The sequence below is a fragment of the Rhea americana genome, unplaced genomic scaffold, assembly GCF_003343005.1.
Source record: "Rhea americana isolate MKP2758 unplaced genomic scaffold, rheAme1 scaffold_15, whole genome shotgun sequence".
NCBI lineage: Eukaryota > Metazoa > Chordata > Aves > Rheiformes > Rheidae > Rhea > Rhea americana.
This window is the reverse complement of record NW_028185594.1, coordinates 2213956-2238777: the sequence shown is the minus strand read 5'-3', so window position 1 is coordinate 2238777 and position 24822 is coordinate 2213956. Positions and strand designations below refer to the sequence as shown.

At 43.1% G+C, this 24822-nt stretch overlaps 1 protein-coding gene across 6 annotated transcripts in view; it reads left to right on the top strand.

Annotated features, from left to right (window-relative positions):
* MAP2 (microtubule associated protein 2) overlaps window positions 1-12520 on the top strand; it is a 227411-nt gene extending 214891 nt beyond the window's left edge. For 3 of the 6 annotated variants that reach the window (XM_085299337.1, XM_085299335.1, XM_085299333.1), the window contains 4 exons: window positions 7527-7619; window positions 9196-9277; window positions 9801-9913; window positions 11065-12520. In XM_085299337.1, coding sequence (XP_085155463.1) covers window positions 7527-7619; window positions 9196-9277; window positions 9801-9913; window positions 11065-11280 — 504 coding nt within the window. In that variant the 3' untranslated portion in view covers window positions 11281-12520. The remainder of the gene's footprint in view (window positions 1-7526; window positions 7620-9195; window positions 9278-9800; window positions 9914-11064) is intronic. The other 3 variants (XM_085299339.1, XM_085299338.1, XM_085299336.1) reach the window with 1 other exon arrangement.
* Window positions 12521-24822: the final 12302 nt, after the last annotated feature.

The following is a 24822-nucleotide window of genomic DNA, read 5'->3' as shown; positions in this document are numbered from 1 at the left end:
TTGACAGGTTTWGCTGTTTCGGAGCTACAGTCTGCTGGTGCGTGGATTGTGAGGGATCTGTCTAGCTGGAACCGAAGGTACCATTTTCTGGAGATCCAGTATCTCTCCASTGACTATAGTGGCAGGTTGTGTAACCAGCTGAAACTCTTAGTTYGCTGAAGTTAGAGGAGACTGATCTCAGACGCAGTGTGCAATATTGGTTATTGGTCTCTTATTAATATCATCGAGAGAAGATACTTCTTTCTGGAGTAGGTTGAAACTACCAGGATATACGTTCTTGTAAAAGCCCAACTCATCCCGTCCTCAGGTTCAGCAGAGGAGGTATTTTCAGCTGAGCCCTAAGCAGTCTACCTTCTGGCAATGCAATGGAACAGATTGTTAGTTCTTGTGGGAAAAATGGTCAGGCGACTTCCAATCTGGATCAGAGCTGTTCAGTCATATAATAGATGTTCTGTCTTGGATGGAAAGATGAGAAGAAGGAATTTTATTTTGCTAGACAGGAAAGGAAGGAAACTTTGTTTTTTCTTGGAAATTTGGATTTGAGCAAGAAAAAGACATGCTGATCTATTGAGATTTGAGAAAGCCAGCTTCCGTGGAGAGGTAAGCAAGATACATTTTGAACTCAAACTGAATGACCTAATTTTCTCTATTAGGCTGAAGTAAAGAAAATGCGAGTCTAGTGACTTAAAACTCATCCCTTCTTAAAAACATTTGATCTAATTTGAAAACCTTGTTACTTGATATTTGAAGCTATTAATACCCTTTCCATGAGTAGGGAGTGTAGCTACTATTTCAGGATCAAACTCTGTAATTTGGCAAAATCCATCTAGGTTTTTGTTTGTTTCTTTGTTTAAGGACTACTAAAACAAAGATCTGTGTAATCTCGGATTTTAGCTGATTTAATGGAGCTCACAGCATGTTTTTTCTGTTTATGCATGAATATACTTTAGTTTCTTTTACTATTCTTTTGGATCAGATCCCCACATTTAGTGATGAGTATGATTGCAGAACACTTGTTACACTTGATCTCGCTTGGATCTTGCACTTCCTTGAGCTATTTATTACTGTTGTCTCTTGACTGCAAACTCTTCGGCACAAGAAGAGGTAATTTGCTTTGTATTTCACAGCAGAATTATGCAGAACTTCCCAGTGTTTCTATCACGTTCATATAACCGTTACAGTGCCAGCTGTTAACTAGTATGTTAAGAAACATGCTAGTTTCTGTTCCTGTGATTAATTTCAGAGAGAGAAACAAATGTTTATATATATATATATAAATACGTATAAAAACAACATCATCTAACACAGATCTGTTACTTGGGGCAATTAATAACATATGTGAACTTAATTAATGGATGCAAATTAAATATTTAAATGTATTTGAAGTACAAGATTTTAAGAGATGCCCTCGGAAAATACTCCTTTTGCTTTTGTGTTCTAATGATGTAGACTTTTTCTCTATTATTAGGGACATGGCCTTGTTCAATGTGGTCACCTTATTAATTAGACACAGTGATTTGCAAATAGGTAAAAAGAAGCCTGTAAGTTCTTCACAGTGGGAGATGTAAAGCAGCCACCATTTTCCTATGCAAATATTAAAGACATGGTTCATTGCAAGGCACCTCTTAAATGTTCCTGACACCTACTATTGGAAGTATCTATTTTCAGTTGCTTAGAATCRTCTTAAAGTTTAATTGTTCAGGCCAAAATATTATGTGCCCTGGCTTCATTTTTTGAGGTCAGAATTGAACCTATCTTTTTTACCCTTACTAAGAGTAAGATGAGGAGAGATACTTTATTTTATCCATGCTATCTCCAGTGTAGCCTTTTGTTTTGAATCTCATTAGCATGTAGCCTGACAGCTTCACTAGTGTATGTATCCAGTAAATTCAGCAGTGCAAAATCAGAATATGATCTCAAGCTCTGTTTGTAGATATGGAAAGTCTGAGGCATGTTTTCTCTTTGGGGACTTCGCTAGGCCAGAGAAATAGGCTTCCTTCTCTTTCCTCTACAAGCAGCCTCTGCCAGGAGTATAAAAACTGTAGTATCATCTGTATTTGGCAGCATAAAATTTTGGAAGTGCTTAGAACTGCTTCTTGATTATGATCAGGTTTTAACCTTAACCTTGTTTCTGGTGCAAGAACAGTTCTTGTCTCAATCTCTGTGTTAACCAGGAGAGCGAACACTGAAATAATGTCTAGTTCGAGGTTGTAACTTTGTCAGATTAATGTGATTCTGGGCTAAGTAGGAGTAACGTGCCCTCTTTGATAAGTTGTTAGGTGCCTGAGAGCTTTTTCCAAGATCCCAGGCCCACAGCATGTTTAAATGACTCAACTTTAAATTTCTGAAAGTCTCTTTGGCCTCACTGTAGCCAGAATCTGAAATACAGAAAGTCTAAGAGGAAACGTACCATAACAGCAGAGTAACGGAGCCCAAAGGGATCTTGGGAAGGTGTCAGGGCTAACACATAGACCCGTCCTACAGAGAAGTCATAAATGGTGGCTCAAAATACATGAATAACATCCTCTGTTGATGCAACCATGACCTGAACGAAGTGGGGCCTAGCTAGGGTACTTTAAGTGCCTTAGGCACAGAGCTTGTGGTAGAGCCTCTCAGAGGCCGTAATTGCAAGGTTGATCATCAGCTTGGTGGAAAATGTGTTCAGAATCTAATTCTATTAGTATCTCAATTTTTATTCTTTGATTATCTTTGTTTTGGTGTGTACCAGGGTGGTAAGCCATAGGAGGGACGTTGTTTATAGATTATCTAGCCAGTGGCTGAAAAGTTAGAGGCTTTATCTGTTCTTGTAAACAGCAGCTGAACAGAATGCGTATAGGCAGCAATAAAAAAAAAATTCTTTCTTTTTCATAAGCTGTTGTCAATCATAGATGCTGTCTTTAACAGTGCAGCAAAACTGAGCTAAATTCTCTCATGCGTTTCTTAGCCTTCCACTCAGTACTTCACATATTTCTGCTCATCTTGAATATAAGGTGAAGTACTGACAGAGAAGGGCCTGCTCCAGACCCCGAGACTGGAGGCCATTGCACATGAAAACTATGAAATCCGAAATCACCTTCTATGGGAGGAGCATAGCTGTAGGGAGACATATGTCTAACTGGGAGATTCACAGGTACTGCTAGCCTCTGTGACTTCTCTGCACATCAGCCATCTTAACCCAGAAACATCTCCTCTGGTCTTGTGCAGATGTTGTCCTCAGACCACAGCCCCTTCCTATTTAGACTGCCAGTTGAGCCAGTGGATGTAGGGAGGGAATTATAGTTCACCTAAGTGCAGATCACTAAATGCCTTAATGCCGTCAGTGCTTCCTTTCCTAGCAGGCTGTCCAGAATTGCATTGCATCTCGCAGCACTTAGCCAAACAGCTTTCAAAGAACTGGGAAGCAGTTGGAGCACAGTGGCTGATTCCTGCTGGGGACTACCCAGAATTAGTGTGAGTCAGTGAGGTTACACTGCATGTACGTCAGTGCAGTCTGCTCTGGGGTTCACTTCTGGATCGCTGTTGAGGAGCTGTCAGAGAATGCCACAGAGCAGTCAGTCTGTCAGGGCTTCAGTCAGATGTCAGTTTTACCATTTGGTTGTTGCAGTTTTGTGGAGCAAAGCTAGCGTTTTCTGTATAGGCTTCACTTGCCCAGTGTAGCTTAACTTCACCCTATCACAACAAATGATAAGGAACCTCTCCTTGGCCCTGGACAGAATACTAACTTCCAGCCCCTGTGCAGCATACCTTGGTAATCCAGAGTCAGGTTAGTAGGAGGGAATTTACCCATCTCAGACTGGCAAGCCAGTGCAAAGGTTATGAGGGAGTCTGCCAGTAGGTCTGTGCAGGAGATTGGCCTGTTGAGATTTTTAGTGAGGGTAAATAGAAATCAGTTCTGCTTCTTCCACAGAGCAAATACTCCCTTTCTTGACTGTGAGCATGAGCAGGCTTGATCTTTCATTTAATGTGCAACACAATTACAGTGCATATACGTACATCCCTACCACACCCCCATCCCCACGCAAGATGCACAGGCACATTCAGGAACATAGAGACAGTTCTCTATGTCCTGAGAGAACTGGTGAGTTCTCTCTTGGTGAGTCATGGTGTTTGCAATCCCTCTATTGCAGGCAGCTGCATCATCTAATTCCTTTTATAAAGCGCCATCATAAAAGTTTTCCATTTTCTTTGTCGTAGCTCTGTTCCCCAGGGAGGCTGTTCCAGAGCCTCCATGCTCAGATAGTTACGAGCTTCCCTCTAGATTCCATCTTGTGTTATTTACACAGTCAGTTTACACTCTTTGTTTGCAAGCCAAAGTTGTTCTTTAGCCTGAATAGTTCCTTTCCCTCTCTGGTTCTTTCCCTCTGATTACAGTCAGATTTCCTAAGAAAACAAAGCTCAGGCGGTCATGCTGTCTGGCTGGCAGTCTCAGTCTTCCTCAACTCGTTTGTCACTCGTTGGCCAGTTTCAACCAGCGCTGGCAAAGGAGCAGGGGTTGGAAACACAGGCAGTCCCTGCAGTTGTTGACTACATACAAAGGAGAGACTTAGGATAACACTGTAATTGAGGAGAAAGGCCCTTAAGCCCCTTCACAACCAGAGATAATAAATAGCTGGCCAGTTGGCATCTGTGTATTGTCTCCTATTTGGTCAGTCTAACAGACTGGGAGAAAGCTAAGGTGATACTGCGGGCAAGAGGGGACAGGGCTTCCTCAGGAACATAGGATGGAGGGATTAAGAGGTTTAAGGCATTAATCTATAGGAAACAAGGCTTTATTAGTTCATGGAACAGCTAGTTACAGAGGGCAGTCATGATGGAATTATGTGCAGGGACACTGATATATTCCAGGAAAGGAAGACGGGAAAAAACGGGATCGGTACAGTGCAGGATGACCAGCACAACACATCTGCATCACTCATATCTCACTTCAGCCATCAACATAGGACRTAAGCGATTYGTAGGTCTCCCACTGGCCCCGCTACACGGGGCATATGTCAYCCAGTGAGACAGAGAAGATAATTGASATGATTGTTCTGTTACGTATCTGCTAGCCAGGTCCATGGGCCATGAGATCTGTAATCTGTCAGATTTCTGGGTGCAAATCAACCTTTGGGCGCTTGATCAACAGCATCCTCTAAACTTATCACCTTGCTTTGGCTTCATTTTTAAGCCACAGGCCCCCAGTCCACAGCACTGAGGTCTTGTTATGACCCCTAAGYGGGCATTTTCAGAGCAAATACATCCCTGTGGCCATTGCTAAGAGGTGCTGCTGATGTGTCACTGAGATGTGCTCAGAAAGCACTAGGAAGGTTTTCTGTTTTGCCCAGCTTTGTCTGGCCTAAAGTTCTGTGGGAACCAGGTCTGACTGCACATCTGATGTGCATTTCTGTAACTGATGTGACACCTGTCTTGTACAGTACTGGGGTACATTTTTTAAGCAAATAGTATATTGAGATAAAGCACAAGCATAAAACTCCAAGGGCTGTTGGCTTTCATGTTTCAGCATACATCAGTTTAGTTGGATGGGCTAAGCAGATAGGAAGGAGAAAGAAATCAGCTTGCCTAGTGACGATGCCCTTCTGAAGAGCTGAATGTGACCTAGCAGTGGTGAAGTTTTCTGATGCTGTCGTTACCTTCCTTGCTGAGTCTGCCATCTCCACAGATTTTTGCCAATTAAGTGAGAGAGCACATCTTAATGTTTTGGCAGACATAGTGGTTACATTACATGTGATGAGGAGGATCCAGGGAACAGCTTGCTGTGAAGAAGTTCTTTAGCTGCAAAGTATGGCGTGCTGAAGTTTGTTGTTGGAGTTTAGACTGGGCTTGAGTCAAGAGTGCACTCTAGTTGTTCAATGCCAGAAGATTTGACCTGTTTTCTGGATGGGACATTATCACCACTGCAACAGGCAAGAGCTGCATGATCTCCCTGTTAGATGGGCAAACAGTCTTTCCTGGTTTGGAGAGGTGAGGCACAGAGGAAGAGGTTTGGCTCAGATTTAATAAGGAGCTTTGGTCAGTTTGGGGAACTGAAACTGGGGAGCAGAGACTGCATGAAGTTCTTCCTCTCATTGACTGCTTCAGATAGGTTTGCAGTTGCTTTGTGTTACTGTCGTGGTAAAAAAGAAGCAAGAAAAACCTGCAAATCTGTTCCTCTCTCATCTCAATATCAGTTAGTCACTGTAGATTTACCTTCAACATCTGCCAACAAGACTGGGCTAAATATATGTTAGTGAAGGCTCTAGAAATGCCATTTAGTAAAATGAATGTGTAAATTTATATTGTATATTAGTAACATAGGGATGAATAAAATCCACCATAATATTTGAGTAAAGACTTCATATTTAACTTAGAGAAGAGAATATGCTGCACATTTGAATGAGTGAAAGCTCCTGGTGCAAAGAACGCAGGTGAAGCCTATTCCAGAGATGCCTTTTCACACACCTGAAAAGCCTAATACTGGCCAGCACGATGCCTTCCCCTTCCTCAGAAAGGAGTCTTGGAGTAATGTCACCCAGGTGTGTGCACTGAGGCAGGCCCTGTGCCCAGGTGCTCCGGCATACTCCCATCCTGCAGCACATGGTTCCTGGGAGGAGGACAAGCATTGCTGGCACCTGAGATCTGCCAGGGGGAGAAGCAAGCTTGGCATAGGGTCAAGCACGGGGCAGTGGGGCCTGCCTTTCACAGAGTTCACCTGCTGGCACTGTCAGGACTGTACCTGTGTCCGTGGCTAAGTTGGTACAGAAGAAATCCAGGCTCCTGGCAACTGTGAGGGAGGCTGGCACCATCAAGGGAAAGTCACGTACTTGTTCCGTCAGAAACAAGGTGCACAGGGCAGCCAGCACCAAAAATCCCAGAAAGCTGCTGTAACCAGCAAATCCTCTGGCCAGCATCAGAAGTCAAGAAGCAGTCACAGGTTCCAGGTACTGTTTTTTCAGTGTTGCCTTTTAATAGGGGACAACAGGGAGTCAGAGCAGTAGTGAGTTCTGATTTCAGTTTAATCCATTTGTCGAGGGTTGTCAGTCACTTCACAGGGATCACTAAGGTCTGTTGTGTGAATATAGCTGCTGTTATGGCTGTGTGGCAGAAGGACGGGTGAAATACCTCAGGATTTCAAACAGTGCCTGAGCTGTCTGGATCTGGAATTGCTGCAGCAAAGGCTGGAGTACTGAACTGAGATGAATGGTCCCCATCTTCTGCTTGTGCCCAGTTCAGCAGAAACAAGAGAGTCTAAGACAAGCTTTCCAAGGGCTATGTGCAATCCAGGCAAACAAGGAGTTATTGGAGCTTGTCAGGGAAAAGCTACCTTTCATGTCTGCTGGAATAAAAATGCTCCCCCTTGTATTTCACCACCAACTCATGAGGTAGAAAAAAAGAGCAACATACTGCATTTAATACAGAGACTGGCATGATTGACTTTCTCATGTTTCAATGCAAGTGTCAGAAGGAGTCACAGCAGGAGGCAAAATTGCCCTGCTCCCTGACTGGAGTGTGCATATGGTATATAGTAAGTTACCTCCGATTCCTTTTAGGTTAGGATTTTAAACAAGAAGATCGATTTTAGTGATATTCAGTCCCGCTGTGGTTCCAGAGATAACATCAAACATTCTGCAGGGGGAGGAAACGTAAGTAGTACGGACACACTATGATCAGGTGCCTCCACTGTGGTGACCCACCTTGCACAGCCAGCCCCTCTCTTGTCTCCCTTCCTCTGAGCACTATTTTCCTCCTTGCTACTGTTTCACATGTGAGTCTGGTCTGGTAGTTGTGTAAGTCCTGTGTATGCAGTGGTGGTGGCCTTCTGATCTTTCTCCACAGAGCACAACACATTTCTAGGACTTGGGCAGGAAAAGGAAATCAGACAAGCATGATTATGTCTCAGACCCAATGATGTTGACAGTAGAAGCCCAGTGGGAGCCAAGGTGGTTCGGTGGCCCATGGAAGTAATTTCTGGAAAGTACCAATTATCCCACTGAGACTCCAGCCACACAGCAGGAAATCTAGTAATGTCACAGTCTTTCCACAGCCAATCTTGTCAGTTAAGTACAGAAAAAAGGAAAAATAAAACATAAGGACGAAGAAAACTCAGAGGGAGGATATGATCTGCCAGTGTGCTGAGTGCTAATGCATCTTCAGCACATTATTACTCTAGTATAAAAMACCAGAGGCTGCTCCGGGTTTGATCAGATACCAGTCAGTTATAGCAGTGATGTTAGAATGGTTTAAAATGGCACTGACCCCTCTGATGGAAATGATCTCCCCTCAGATGCAAGCGCTGATGGTAGGTGTATGTCTGATCCTTTGTAATGAGAAGTAAACAGGTTCACTAAAGCCACCATTGCTGGCTTAAATTGTTGCTGACGACATGAGCATGGTGGCACTGCAGTGAACTTGGAGCTCATGTGCAAATGATGAGTTGCTTTGTCTGGCCTTGAGGGGCTGCAGCTGCGTTTGCAGTAACTTGCTAATGCAGTAATGGTGAAAGCCAGCCGCACGTTGGAGCGCGCCCAGAGTGCAGCAGAGCCRGAGTGTCACTCGTGGCGGTTCCCAGGCTGGGTCGGCGTAGTCATGGCAACACAGATCTTGGCAGAGCCACTGGAGATGCCGGTGTCCGTGCTGCAGCCTGGCTGAGTGCCGAGTGCCACAGCATCTGGCTGCCTGATCCAACAGCAGTGCAGGTATAGCTGCTGAGGTCACTCGCATTTGTAGATTCATCAGACTCTCCATAATGGATTGAGCTGAAAGTTGTCACGGTACTGAGATGGAAAAAAAACAAAATGAAACAGATGGCAGAAAAGAAACAGCCACCAGACTATTCCTAATTTCCTAGAGGCACATTGAAAAGCAGAACCAAATGGGCTGGATCCTGCTGCATGCGGGGCTTTGCAAATCTCCYCCCTTGAGGGGACAGCGTATAGATATTTTAGAAAAGAACTCACAACCCAATCTGCTTCATCCTCCTCTTCATTTTAATAATGGAAAAACTTAACCCTGCTCCGTCATCTTCCTGGGTGGAAAGGAAGCTTGTTGCATAATCCAGGTGTTTCCTCCCTTGTGGCATGATCTGTTTTCTACTAACCATCTCTCCTTTTCCAGTGGTTTGTAGAGACTTTGGCTGTTTCTCTGCAGGGCTTGGCTTTTTGTTTATTTTATTCTTTTCATTCCTGTAACGTTTTTTGTGTTTGTATGTGATTTTGACAGGTACAAATTGTAACCAAGAAGATAGATTTGAGTCATGTGACTTCCAAATGTGGCTCCCTCAAGAACATCCACCACAAGCCAGGTATTACAGGATTTTCTGAGATGTGTGACAAAGCAAGGACCCGCTCCTTGCATGTGAAAAGAGAAAGCGTGGATGGATAATACCATTCTCTTTTATAGTCCAAGAGAAAGTAAATACACTTTAATAATAGAAATAATACTCTTAATTTTACTTAACTATAGAGAGAGAGAGATAGTGTGTAGGATCACCAAATTAGAGATGAGATAGATAAAATAATGACCCAGAAGGATGTTGCTGGGGCACAATGTCGGTTTGATAAGATGGGGAAACGTGAACTGAAGTCAGCGAAGTACTTAAGTATGTGCTTAAATGCCATCAAAATCAGTAGGACTAAAGCACATGCTTCAAGTTTGAATATTTGTAAAAGATTTTGTATTTTCTGCAATGTGGAGCATGATTTTTGGTGCTTTTCTAACATCATTATCCCTCAAGTGAAATAATACAAATGCACCCGTGCATATTGTGTCAGACTTTCTCCTGGGGGATTTCAGCCTCTTAATCTTCATTTCCTTTCTTTGTGTAGGTGGAGGACGTGTGAAAATTGAAAGTGTGAAACTGGATTTCAAAGAAAAAGCTCAGGCTAAAGTTGGTTCACTTGAAAATGCGCATCATGTACCTGGCGGTGGTAACGTCAAGGTAAGAGAACAACTCTCAGGGAAAAAGCCATCACTGTGCCTCTGGCCCAAAGTCAGCTATGAAGTTATTAGACCTGTGACTTCAGTGATGGCTCTGAATTGAGTAGGAAACATTGGCTTGTTTTTCTTCAAGCACACTTATGCTGTTTGTTCACTATGGAATTTGGAATGATCATGCTTATGTCCACACTCTAGGCTGAGTTTGGACCTTGAAATAAAACATCCTATAATCTGTGCACTGTCTTTCCCACCAAGGGAAAACCTTGTTTTGGACAGCTGTGTAGCATAGGTATGATATAGTGAGTTTGTACTGTGAGTATTCCAGAGAATCAGGACTGCAGTATGAAACATGAAGAAAGCACCTGGAAAGTAAGGTCACTCCCACAGACATTTGAAAACACAGACTTCAGAATCAAATTCACTGTGCCCATAAAATGCCTATTAAATCCTACATGTAGGAACAATGCTATTGCTTATTAGAGCATCTATCAAAGACAGAAACAGTGAGAAAGGTTATAACATAGTAAGTCAACACACATTAAACAGGATGAAATTCATAAGCTTCAATACTTTCCTAAGAGTTCTTAAAAATAAACAAAAGAAAATCACATCCAAACAGGTGAGTTTAGTGAATATATAATGTGTTCCAGCAACATTCAGTAGCAGACAGGGAAGCTGAAGGTAGGTTTTCAGTTCTGTGTGAAGAAGTTAAGAACAAATGCCGCTGAAAGTCAGTGGGAGATACTTTCTTAGGTGTCTAAATTAACTTGGTGCACTGTGAATTTTGAACTTAGCTGTTACTGACAGGAATGGTAGGTTGGAATATAAGACATTGTGCTGCCTAGATGATGCTTCCAACTGATACCTGCTTCTGTAAAATGGAAAAGGTTGCGATTCATTTTTGAGTCCAGTCCTGGACTCAAAAGACCTGAGCTGCCTGATTGCTGAGGCAGGTGCTGAGCAGCTGATTTTGAAAAGAAGAAAGGGCGCTCTTCAGGATCAGTTCTCCTAAAGGAAAGGAAGATTGGCCTTGGAAGGAAAGGTGGGGTGATCRTTGCTGTAGGAAGCTAGCACTGAGCACTCAGTCAGTGAGGGCTTTTTTTAAACAACAACTCTCCATCCCAAGTTAAATTCTTTGCTTTCCTGGAACAGATTGACAGCCAGAAGCTAAACTTCAGAGAGCATGCTAAAGCCCGTGTCGACCATGGGGCTGAGATCATCACACAGTCACCAGGCAGGTCCAGCGTGRCTTCGCCGCGCAGGCTCAGCAACGTCTCATCCTCTGGAAGTATCAACCTGCTTGAATCGCCCCAGCTTGCTACCCTTGCTGAAGATGTCACGGCAGCCCTTGCTAAACAGGGCTTATGAATTTGCTCCATTTTACATTGTATGAAGTAATAATATTTAGGCATGAGCTCTTGGCAGGAATGGGCTCAGAGCAGGTGTTACATTCATTCTTTACCATGTCTAAAACTAAGTCATATCCCAAGACTTGTAGTTACCATACAATAAAAAAACAAAAAAATTAATTAAATAGATGCAGAAATTGGCCTGATCTCCATTTACAACAGGAAGACACTGGCTTTATATGGGTATAAAATTGCRGTATGTTACATTGGACAATTATTGTTGCTCTGCTCTGTCTTGCATGGAGTACTGTACTATGATAAAATGCGTTTTTACCTTTCATGTGCCTGAAGGCCATCCACCTCTTTCTGAAGAGCCTTGTTAATATCCCAAGTTGCTCATTTCACTGTTCTCTTGATAGATGAGGAAATAAAAAATGAAAAAGTTGCCCATTGTAAGTTATTACAGGTTAAATTAAGAGTGTTCTTACCAGAAGGACGGGCATATAGAGAAATTCAAGTTTAATTAAAAAAAATGTGTTATTTTATATAAATGAGTAGAACAAAAGCTGAATTAAGTTATTAACATTTTTTGGACCTGGGTAATTATGTCAGTGTATAGCTGAAAAGCCAATAAATTATTTAACTAATAACTAAAAATAGTAGTTGAAAAACATTTGAACCATGCTTGGGGAAGTGACGTGAAAAAGCTATCTAAAGGAAGCACTTCCATCCTAATGACTTGTGTCTGATTAGAATGTTGGTTAAGCGGCTAGATTTGTGTACGCACTACCGGTTTCACATCCTTTCCATCTGTTTGATACAGTATTATAGATATATATATTTCTCTGTGGCCATTTGTGATACGCCCTCCTCATATACTTGAATATTCTACTTTATTCACAGTATCTGTGTCTCTTGCACCCTTTGGTGTTGCAATTTTAGGTATGTAAAAGTAGATGTTAGCAGGGTTATTTTCCCTATTCATAAAAATACATTTAAAGAAGACAAAAACTTTCAGCATGAAGTTGCTTTCTGTAACAACTAAAAGCCGTTACCCTGTTTTAGTGCCAGATGCAAGTCTCTTCTGTGATGCTAGAAAAAAAGATTCCTTCCCTCCTTCCCTTCCCTCCCTTTCTTCACCAAGATTGATTTTTGTGGGATCCAGAAATTTGTAAGAGGGTTTCCAAAGATGGTTGGGTTTGGATTCTGGATTTTTTAAAAATCCAAAATAGTTTGGTTTGGGCTTTTTTTTTTTTTTTTTTTNTCCTGTAGTAACAGTGAGTGTTAGATTTATTTATTTTTTTTTCTTTTGCTAAAGTTGAAAAAAGTATTACAGTGTTGTTTCCACTCCTTCAGTGATGTCTTACATAAACACTTGGGCACTCGGATAACAATGATAAACATAACAGAGATGCCTGTAAATTATAGTACATGAATAAATAAAATAAGCTCCTTAGACTAGGTTGCCGTGGTGATTAATCTATAAATAGGGCATCTTAAAAACTGAACAAAGTGACTTTATTGACTATAAAAAGTATAAGAAAAAGTGTGCATAAAAGGTAAAGGGCAGAGATATATAAACATCAAATCAAATGGAGTTACTTGTGAGAACTCCAACACTATCTTAGGGACACTAAGAGAACACTGAAGGTAATATGGTAGTATTACTCATCAGCAGGTAGTAATCTGCTGATATTATGTACAGAAGACATTATGAAATGACCAGTTTACATTCTTGCAGATTCTTTGATCTTTTCCTTTTGAAATCTCTAAACTTTGCACTGTCAGTTGAGCTATACTTGATCCATGTATTAGGTTAACATTGTGTGTTGGAAGCTTTTGATCTGTTCTTTTTACTTCTTAATTTGTATGTATGCGTGTGTGTGTTGGGGTTTGATCTGAAAAGACACATAGAGAACATTTTTATGTCTGTGGAGAAGGATTCTTAGAATTAATAGCACAGAATTCCATATAATCAAATTCAGGTAGTAAATGCACAGTTCCTAAACAGTAGATTTTCAGTGGACTGAACAGGGATTTTAGCTAAGCTGTCACAGCAGTATGAAGACAAAGCAGAATGGTTAAAACTCCCAAAGATTTACTGAGATGAACTCCTAACAGCCCCACGCATGACATTTCAGCTTTGAGAAAAGCTTTTTCACACTATAAGGTTCCTAATACTGTTTGTAAGTCAGTTGTTTTATACAAAGGACAGTGAGTTTAGAACCGCGCTAAGTGCATCTGGAGGATTCTGATTTCTGCCTTGTATTTGTTGTACTCTTCCCTTAGCATAATCGCTTAAGAGTTCATATGGAAACAATGCCGAGTGAGGTGCATTAAAAGCCCATTTCCATTGTTCCAGGAAAACAAAAACAGAAAGGAAAAATTAACAAAACAATATTTTGATCATGTTGCTCTGATCATACCATCAACTAACAAAAATCAGCCTTGCAGTGTTTTTTTTTTTTTTTTTAATGCCTTTTGCCAACATGGGGGAGAGTCTATGGTACTACTGAACCTCAGCTTCTCTGAAGCTGGATGCCAGGTGGTTAATAGTGTTAACAGAACAGTGTTAACTTGTGACTCAAATGTTTTTATTTTGCTTTTAAAATTGACRCACTCTAGATGATGCTTAGTTAATACACCTACCAAGTCCAAAGTTAGATTGGTGTAGCACACCAAGTCATTTATTTCATGCATTAAAATGAGCTTTCTTGTCCTGATTCAAGCAAAGACAGACCTTTGTAATCGTAATCATCCTTCCATAGAAAGAATCCTAGAATGCTGTGGAGTTAGATGAAAATAAAAGAAATCAAGAGTTTTGTGCTGTTAAATAAAAAACAAGTTATGTTACATGACTCTAGATGTTCACTGAAAAAGCTCATATTAATCTTTACTTCTCAAGAAATTACAGTTTTGTAAATATGTAATGCCCACTAACGGTAGAGCCAGCTTCCTGGAAACTGCATCTGTTGTGTTTCTTCTCCGCAGGCATGTTGAGCCAGCAGGTATGTTGGGTGTCTGAGGCCCAACTTTGTAGCAATGCAGAGATAATCCAGACAGATGGAACAGTTAASCCTGTTTGGATAGCTTGGGGAGCGCCTCAAATTAATAATCTGTCAAATTGTATAGACAAAAGAAAAGGTGCTTCTGCCCCATTTGCAGAATTCTATGTAACCACAAGCAGAAAAAAATCAAAGTAGAGCAAACCTTTGTCCAGCAACAGTAAAGGTAAAACTAATACTGATGAGGATAATTTTGTGCCCACTAGGGCTGTGTATATTTTCACTGTGCAGCAGTAAATGGTATTATCCATTCAATGCTTTGTTAAGGTACAGTAGTAACCTCATCACGACTGCTTACAAATATAAATTTGCCTATATACACGACCCAAGGGGAGTCGAAAGGCAGCCTGTGTGGAACACCACACGTGAGCAGAAGTTTTTGCCCCGCTGGACCAAACACAGTTGGAAAATCAAGTACAAAAGTCCCTTCACAGGCAAATGCCTTGAAGAGTAGATCACTTTTTCTATAAAACCTGAAGCAGATAGAATTCTGGCCTAGGTGTGTGTAGCGTTCACTCACTAGCGCAATTGCTAAAGCAATTCCCTCTGCAACGCAAGCAATTCCCACTGCAGGAAGGTAAATTAGTTTCACACGTGGAAAAGTCAAGCATAAAAGCCACTTCAACTTTAGCAAAGAGAAAAAGCCAACAAATGAACATGCTGTATGCTGGGATTTTGAGGAATACAGTCTGCTGTTACAAACCTGTGTTTTTTCTGATAATTCTAGAGCCTGTTACCATAAAAGAGGCATTTCTTGAATGGCTGGTGGTAGGTAGTTCATGTTTTTCAATCCAATTTGCAATTGTATTTGTTGCTGTATAGTGATTGTTTTGCAAAATAAAATCGCTTGTCATCTAATGGCGTGTATCTGTTTCTGCTGTTTGCGGCGCAGCTTTCCCCGTGTTCAACCACTACACATCACTGCACTGCCTGAAAGAAAAAGTATCATATACCTATTGGTATTGCATACAGTCAGTCCTGCCAAGAAAGGTCAGAGCAGATTAAGTGCTCAGCTAGTCCCTGTTACTGCTTGCGAAGAGAGTCAGTTTTTACAGCTAGCATCCTTGTCCACAGGGCAATATTCCCCAGATCTGTAGGAATAAATTACCCTGTGATTTGCCCTTGGGTCCTGGCCTGAATGCGAGGTTTAGTGTCACCGTGCATTGAACAGTYAAACCCTCCAGGCAGATAACTGATCCCGTGAATAAGCCAGCTTCCCCTTGCTTTCCATGGTGCCTCCTCTGGCTGCCTTCAGTGCAGAGCGGGCCGAAGACGTCGCTCACGGCCGGAGCCATGGCTTTTGTCACCGTTTGGTGGCGCGTTTTCTTACGGCGGCTCCGCCGTGCGGGGCTGAGAGCCGGCAGCTCATCTCCCCAGTGCCCCCTCGCCGGGCAGCGCCGGCGGGCGCCTCGCGCCCTCAGGGGGGCGCGCGCGGCCGTTAACGCGTTTAAAAGCCGCGCGGCCGTTAACGGTCGCCGAGTGGCCGTTAGTCTCGTGCTGCGTGCGCGTGCGGTAGCTGCTCGCCTCTGGAGGAGCCGCTCGGCGCTGTGAGGAGCCGGGGCCGGGCCAAGCTCTCGCTCCTCGGGCTCGGAGATGGGCTCCGCGGTAGGGACCCCGCTGGACCCTCCGTGTGCTACTGGCTCAACCCGGTGCAGAGCGAGGGGTGAGCGTAGAGCCTGGCCGGCTCCCGGCAGCACGGAGTCTGCTGGGGACAGGAGGACTGCGTGGACTGAAGGTAACGACACCTGCCTGTGGTAGGCTTTTAGACTACCCTGAAAACTGTCAGGGGAAGCAAAAGCCTGAAATTTGAGGGCTGCTTGAAGTAGTTGGTTACCCTGAAGGGGGATTTAGACCTGTGGGTGTTGAAGCCCTTGCCTTAGCTCAGGTCAAGGAGGAAGCACAGCTCTGTATTGCAGGTGGAGTAAAGAAATAACTTCAGCAGACTTTTGTGTACTGACCCAAGCCAATGTGTGTGTTTTGCCCTGGTCCCTTCTCAGTGTGGGGCTGTGGTGTGAGGAAATGGAGAAAGCCTGGTTCTGGGGCTGTGCTGCCTTTGCACTGGCCCTGCTGCCTGCTCTGATCCCTGTCCGGGAGGGCTGGTGCYGTTGTGGCCCAAATGAGATAAGGGAGGTGAAATGAGATCTGTTGTATCAACCCTGTTGCAATCCCTGTATGTACCACACACAGAATGGGGTAGCAGCAGTGGGACTTGCCAACAAAACTGTCTGAAGAAAGTTGGGGTGTCTGGAACACACCTGTGTTACAGTCCCAGCTGTAGGAGGGAGCTATAACTGAGTAGTTTCTCAGCCCCTGAGCAGGCTGGGCTCTCGACCGCGTGCTGCAATACTCATAAATAAATGGTGTCAGACCACCTGGAAGAACAATGGAGTAGGTGCTGTTAATCATCCATTAGRAGCCCTGTGGTAAGGGTGCTCTAGAGGCAAGGCACAGCTGATGTATCAGCTGTGAGGGAAAAAAAAAAAACTAAGCATTTGTAGCTGCAGCAATGGTTGAGAGCAGCTGAGCAASCAAGGAGAGGCGGTGTTTCTAAGGAACTCTCTGTCTCAATAGCAGCATTTGGTGGGTGATGTGATTTTTTTTTTTTTAACRAACTGATGTTAGAGTACTGAGGGGAGAAGAAGCTGTGAATCAAATCTTTCTTAACTAGTGTGTTAAAAGTAGTGGAAACCTAGGAATCCTCCTACAGCATTTACAAGATGGGCAGCTCCTTCTTTTTCATCTAGGATRTATCACAGTTTGTGTGGCATTCATTGTGTAGTACAGGAAAATGGCAAAAAGAATACAAGTCAATCGGAGAAATGGATCAGATCTCTCRACTGTGTGGCGTGACAGGCCTTTCATTTATGGGTGCATGGCCAGGAGGGAGTCCCAGTTACTGCTCTCAAAATATGAGAAGTTGTGGCCCAGTGGACGGACTCCAGACTTGGCTTGTGTGCTTGTCCTGGTCTTGGAAGGAGAAGTGCGTGCTGGAGGCAGTGGAAAGGAAGAGGTGTTTCATATCTGAATGGAACAGGAAATTTCCGCTTTCTCCTTCAAGAAAACAGGACTTTTATTTCCACCCCTCCCCCCTTCTCCTTTCCAACAAAATCAGTTTTGCAGCTACTGCCTAAGTAGTTGTATCCTGCAGCTTGTAGAGATGTAAGGGACAATGTTCTGATTTGACAGTGAAAGCTTCCTCCCCTCTCTGATCCCCAGGTTTCATCGGAGGCCCTCTGTCATCCCTAGGATTTTGTTGCAGCCCCTCACCTTATCTGGTTGGAGCATAACCTATTTAGATAGGCCCTGTCTATTTTGTATTTCATTGTTGTTAAATGATTCTGGAATATGATTAGTTACTGGAGCGTACACGAAGGTGAGAATTCTCCTGCTGTAACTGGAGAGTGAGTGTGTGTGAGGGAGGGTTGCTTGTGTGGGGGTGGTTTTTCTTTTTCTTTTTCTTTTTTTTTTTTTTTTGGCTTAATTTTCAAACGCTGTCATTGGAAAACAGGAGTACTAAGTAGTCCTACTTTCTTCAGCTCTGTGTGACCTAAGAGATTAAACATTGATTATCCTTATGATCCAGCCAACCTATAGTCTGCACTAGCCCAAATTCATATAGCAGCAAATTACTGCATAATTCTAGGGGTTTGTTTATCTTTSTTTCTGAAGGCATGATCGTGGTATGTTTGAGCAAAACTGACAAGAAGAGCTGGGAGTGAGACATCTGAAGAATTCTAGCAAAAAAGTTTTCATGGTGATTTTAAAAGCCCTTAAAGAAAGTATGAAGCTTTTTCTGTGTCTCTCTTGTTTTTCTACAAAACATCTGAGAGAAAGGAGAGAATCAGCCTTTTTAAACTGCCCTATGCTGAAGCTGCATAATGCTGCCACAGTAATCTAGTAGTCTTTGATATTCTCTCTACACTGTTATAAATGATTACATAGACAACACTGCTGCAGAAAGTCCTCCCTGCCCACTCTGCTGACACTTTCTCGCCCTGTTTGCATGCAGTTATTTGTAAGGTCCATGAAAGATATCCTAGAAAGAGGTGGATAAATGAGAAAATGATTTTTGCTACTATCTGTCAGATCTTTCTGAGAACAGGATAAAGTGAATGGCATCCATCAGTGCTAACTTTTTGTATCTGTCTGTCCCAAGAGTATAGGGAAAAAGCTTGGTGTACAGCTGGAGCTATTTAGCAGTGTACAGCTTGATGTACAGCTGGAGCTACTTAGTGGTGTACAGCTGGAGCTACTTAGACCTTTGCTCTCAGAAAGGCTGCCTCAAAATACAAAGGCTTGAGAGACAGGGAGTTTGGATTCAGGTTCTTTCCCAACCAAGTGAATTACAGGTAAAGTAAAGGTGTGAGTGCTTAAGAGCTTGTGTGACTGAGGCAGAGGACTTGGAGAGTACCAGCATGAAATAAGGTCAGGACAGTAAGGTTTAGAGGGCCTGTAGGTTCTTGACAGTCTGCACACTGGCTGGGGTTTTATGCTCAGGTTCTCAGTGTTCTTGATGTGTGGTTTGCTGCCAGCTTTGACTGTCCCAGGATCAAGACTGAATCCTGTTTGTTTTGTTGGGTGTGTGAATGCAACTGTGCAGCACCAGAAGTAGTAACCAACTAGAGTCATGTGATTCAGGTGGATGTCAGACAACTGCTGCCTGTAGTGAGAGAAAAAATAGAAAATAGTATCATGGGAATCTTCTGTGCCAACCACTTAGGTGAGTGGGGACTTGCTGGAGTGTAACAGAGCTAATGATGCYATCTCAGCTCTTCCCTGTGCCTGCTTCCTGGAAGCAGTGACTTCTTGCACTATCTTTTTTTTTCTTGTGCAGACAAACAGACCTAAGTGTGTGTGAGCCCAAGGTGCCAGTGTAGCCTAGTAAACAGAATGTAGATGAATCTTCAGGGCGCCTTGCTGTTGCCTGCTGTGAGTTCCTCGATATGTTTGCTTGCTCTCTCTRAAGAGAATCATAATTACGGTATCTTCTGTTCCTTTCTCCCACTGCCCTACCCATTTATATTAGAGTTGGTGGCTGTCTGGGAAGCATTACAAGGCAGCAGTCTAACACAGATGTGATAAAATCATTTTCCCTGAGCAAAATGGTAGGTTGTGAGAAGATCAAATTAAGGTCTTCTGCATTTTCTTGCTGCTGCTGCCCTAGTTCAGATTTTCCTCAGTCAGCCCAGTTTTTATTCAGGCAGGTGTAGCCATCCCGCTTTCTTGAGTTTCTGATGCTACATCCCTTTGTGGGAAGGGTGTGGAGATGAAGTGGGGATCAGCTTTGCAGAGTCAGCTGCTGCAGCCCGTCTGTCCAGTTTTCCAGGCGCCTGCTCCTCTTCCCAGGAGGGCTGAAGTGAGAGAACAATTTGACTGTCCAGTTAATTGAGGTGGGGAACAGAAAAAGGCTGGAATTCAAAAGAGCTTTCTGTCTCACTAGTGAATCTACAAGCTTAGAAGAAAATGGGACAAATTTAATAGCCTCTTGGAAAAATACAGAGTGGGATGTGGGGACAACCTCTGCGTGTCCTGGAGCCAGGATAATCTCAGAGCAGCATGAAGGGTATACACAACATCACTGACAGAGTTGGAAGCACCAGTTCAGGGATAGTGGCTTGCAAGGATGCTGTGTACCCATCTGTGTGCTGTTACAAGAGCTCTGAGATGCAGCTCCTGTGTTGGTTCATTTTACTCCAATCATGAATCAGCTATGGACRTTTCTTATGCCTCAAGAAATTAGGCAGGTTGATCCTGACTGCTGTGGCTGTGCCAGTAGGTGTCATAGCAACTGCTTGTCGCTTACCCTGATTTTCCTGCATGTCTAATCTGCAAAGCTGCACCAGAGAGAAAAAAGCTATCTCGTAGTATGCTTTTAAAAGAGAGGTCTCCCTGAAAACTTTGTTTGTCAAACATTATATGTTACTCTTTCCTCAATGTTTTTAATTGTTGTTATTCAAATAAAAAGCCAGATGTACAATGTTAATGAAGAACTTAAGAATTCAGAGGACAGGGTTTTAGCCTTTCTTTTTGCAACAGCATTTTAGTGTTAATGTTTAGGTACAATCAAATGGTGACTGCAAATCTGACAGCATCTGTTGCACAGAAGTTCCAGTATGTAAATAAGTAAAATCTTCCAAGCTATAGGTCTCTCCTCTTTACATGCCATTCCCAAGGTGCAGGCTGGTTCACTTGTGCTGGTAACAGGTCACTTCATCTTTGTGCACCCYACAAATGGGGTATCACTGAAACAAGACAAGAACAAAATTAGCCTCTAGCAACTGTCAAACTAAAATAAATCAGCTTTACCACTTCCTTGGTCTGGTGCTGGTCACAGCCTGGCTAGAATCTGCACTTCTGTAACAGAGGTTCTTAGAGCAGTGCCAGCTGTTGGTATTTTTCTTTGCCCTTAGTTTATTTTTCTTTTTGGGCAGCGTGTAAGAGCTTTTTTTTAACCTCAAATCTCAGTACAAATAGAGGRTCTTAGGTGTCCTCTCCTGTGGCAGTCTGTTGTTGGACAGATGTTTTCTGAGCTCAGAATGGCAAGTTTTCTTTAATAGCAGAAAGTTTGACAGTTTACATTGGTGTTCCCARCTGGAGTTCACTAGCAGTATGATTGAACTGCACCAACTTATAYTTGGTAAATATCTGTCTCTCTAGTCTTGCTTTTACTTTGCTTCTCAATTTTTATGCATAAAATACATGCTTTCCTCTTCATCTACCTGCTTTCATAGACAGTCTTTAAAAATGATTGTGACGTAAAGAGCTTATTTGGAAATAGCCATTGTTGGCTTTGAATCAGTTAGGTTAATTGATACTTTGTATATATTTGTTACAGCTGTAAGCTAAAAGAAAAAAAAAAAATGAGTCTGCCCTGCTAGCAAAGCCAGCCAGGTTTGGCCCCTTCTTGCTGCCAAAACACTGGAGATGAGCAGAGTTGTTMCCAGCACACAGCTGAATCTTGCCTGTCTTCCCCAAAAGTGTATGTTGGGCTACCTAAGCTTGGCTTGCTACCGTTCATGTGACAGTATGCATTGCTGGTTGTGCCTAAAGGAAGAATAAGGAAAATACTGTACTTCAAAGCTGTTTTCTCCTCAAGATTCCTTCCAGGATGTGACAGAAAGGCAGGCAGATGCACTAATATGTTGTCCTCCCACTTTCTGAGCAAGAGCTAACACTAAATGTGAAAAGTTGTGGAGCAAAAGTGTACTGGCCAAGCCTGTACTCCAGCCCTGCTCCATGTCTGACAGAAAAGAAGGTTTTTGGATTCCCCTTCTGAGGCTTGGTGAACGGTTGCAATGGGCTTCTGAACTCTCCTTCCTGCAGCTGCCTCCTTTCAGAGGTGGCACTACTGACTGGGATTGGATGGTTTGAAACCAGTTAATAGTACTGGAGTGTGTGTGTTTGTTTATTTTTATGGAACTTGTTTATTGTTAAGTTTTGTGTTCATGTTTGTGGCTCCCATAAGCCACATCAGCTTACCCGTAGGCAACTGGCCTGGACTAACCCTGAGGAGTGTCTCTGGGTATCTCTGCTTGTCCATAGAACCTGCGTGAGATCTTTCAGCTGCAGTCTGTAACTAAGCTGCTGTGCTCTTTTTGCCACATCTGCTTGCTTTTGGGTAGCAGAGGATAAGAATAATGAGCTTTGGTTCAGAGCATCAAACTGGGAATTACTGTAAATGATTACTTCTTGAATGCAGGAATAAGGAGAGATACCCATTTTAAAAACACAAGCCTTAAATGTACTTACCAGTTACTGAGAGAATCCAAGTTGAGCCAATTTAATATTAAACATTATTAAATATTAATATTAAAACTAACTTAAAATGCTTGATGGTGCTAGTTTTGAGGGTGAGCCTGTATGACACTTCATGTAACATCTGTGTATACCATCTTTAGCCTGGAAGGGCTTAGCTGCGGCTTGATGATCCTGTTAACTGTTGGGCCCAGTAGATGCTATGGATTCTGTTTATGCATATTGTGAACGTTCATGAGGTAGAAGGTGACACTGTACTTAAGACATTTACCAGATCTGTGTCTTCCCCCCGCCACCCCTGTTAATTGCAAATACCACTAAAACTTATTTATCTTCATACTTTTTTTTTTTTGGTAAAAACTGATTGTCATTGCTTGGTAATTACTAAAACTCAGACTAAAATTAGACTTCATCTTTTCAGTTAACAGGGAGACTGTGCTTTATTCAGTAACTACATAACATTACAGGACTGGAAAAAGCAATTATTTTAAAATATACTTACCAGTCCTACCTCATTGTTTCACTTCTGACTGTAAAGTGGCATTCTGATAGGAATTAAAACTCAAATTCACTTTCTAGTCAAAGACTTGTATTTTTATATATGTACATACATATATATGTACATAGTCCTGGATCTACTGAGAGGATATAGAGAAAGTTCTAAATAGAAGGTATGTATTAAAGAATTTTTCTAACTTGTTTTTAACTGTTTTTCTTCTCTGTAGCTAGTCCTGTAAAATTTTAAGAAAAAAAAAAATTACTTTCATCTGGCCTAACTCAATTGAAGGCAAGAAAATAATACTTGAAAAGACTTTCCTTTCTGAGCAAACTAATCCTGGGACTAAACAGATTTTATTTTTGTACATCAGTAGAAAGTTACTGCTAGCAAAAATAATTTAGCATTTCATCACTTAGGTAGAGGGTTTTTTGATTTTATTTTTCTTAATTCATAAGCTTCTGGTTACAAACATACTGCTTAGATTTTATTTACCAGAATACCTTCCAATTAACTCTAATAATTCTGTTTTGTGCGAGAGGAAAATTTTGGCAAAAAGTAGACTATGCAGGTCCTATTCTCCATGAGCAGAGAACAGAATCAGCGTAAGTCACAGTAAGGAAGCATTGAACTGGACACCAGGAAAAACGTTATCCCGGGAAGTATTAAGTGCTGGTTGCTTAAGTGATGGCACTGGTTTTTCAGCAAATCTGTTCCTCAAAGTACCAACAAGGGATGAAATAGGTGGTGTTCATCAGTCCATATCATATCCCAGAAACGARTGGCTTAGGTGAGTATTGATGTTTTTCTTTAAATGCCTAGTATTAAGTAGAAGGATTGAAAGACTGTCAGAAGTATGGCATTGGCCTTTTGGGGCATCTCTCCTTAAACTTGGTTTTATGTTTATATATATGTTAAAAAAATGGAATTTCACAAGAACTCTTGAAAATTAACTGATAGTAGYGGTTGTGAGTTGGTCTTTCATTCTGTTCTGAATTATTTGTAGTGTAGTATCTTCTGATATCCTTTGGTATGTAAGGGCTAATCTAATGGTGATTAGAGACTGAGAAATGTTTCCAGCAAACCTGACTTAATTGTATCTTTGTTAAAGACAAGCCTCTCTGGCTTCTGGTTGGAAACACAAGTAAATCCAGTACTGCACTCAAGCTGTAATACAAGACTTTCCTGTCCTCAGGTATGGCCTGGTGCCTGAGCTGCCAGTCGCCATCCGTGCTACCTCAGTGTTGACTCTTTCGGTATGGGGCTGAGGTGGTGGTGGGGAGGGACACCACAGAATAACTTCACCCGGCTTCCCGTGCTCCTGCCACCCCACTCCGCTTTCTGAGAGGAGTATGCTCAAGTGATTCACTTGCTTCTGCGTTTATTATTTGCTCCCCTTATCTCCACTGCTTGATATAAACAGGCATCTGTTCCATGCAGTATCAGACACTTCAAGGGCTTCCCCCTCTGTAGGCGCACAGAAGGAAAGTTGACCTTAAACTAACAAGCTTCCGTCCCGCCCCCCCCCCCCCCCCAAAAAAAAAAGCCCTTTTCAAGTCTGCCCCTTTGCAGTTGGGGTGGAACTTGGCCAGGCTGTGACTTGCAGGGGCAGCCCGTGTGCACTTGGAAGCCCTGCGGGGGAGCGGAAAGGCGTGGGGAGTGGAAGGGGAGAGACGCTTCCCTGAACCGACCCGCCCTCAGCTGCTTCGCATCCTCCTCTTGCCGCGCCTTGCCGTTGCCTCGAAACTTTCTCGCGGTGCGTGGTGTATCGGAGGGAGACGCGCGGGGAGCCCTGTTGCTCCGGGGGCTTGCGGGAGGAGAAGCTCGGTGCCGCCGGCGCTCGGCAGGAAGTTTGGCGCGGAGGGAGTCGCGGGCGGCGGGCCGGGCCGGGCCGGGCCGGTGCCTCCCCCTCCGCAGCGCCGCGCCGCCCGCCCGCCCTTCCTGTCACCGCCTGCCGGCGCGGCTCTCGGTGCTGGGAGCTGTCCACAGAGGGAGGTGCTGAAGGCAGGGAGGAAGCAGAGGGACGCGGACATCTTCGCTCCCCCTAATTTCCTCCCTGCCTTCTGCAGCCATTTTGCACCAGCAAAGCTAAAGGAGGTGCAAGGGGGGGGGGGAGGGAGAAGGTGGACTGCAGAGGGCGGAGGGAAGCGGGTGAAGAGTTACAGAGAGCAAAGAGGCAGCTATGAGGGATCCCAGCTGGTATCTCTGCTAAGACTGGCTCACAGCTGCAGCTGTCATCAGCAAC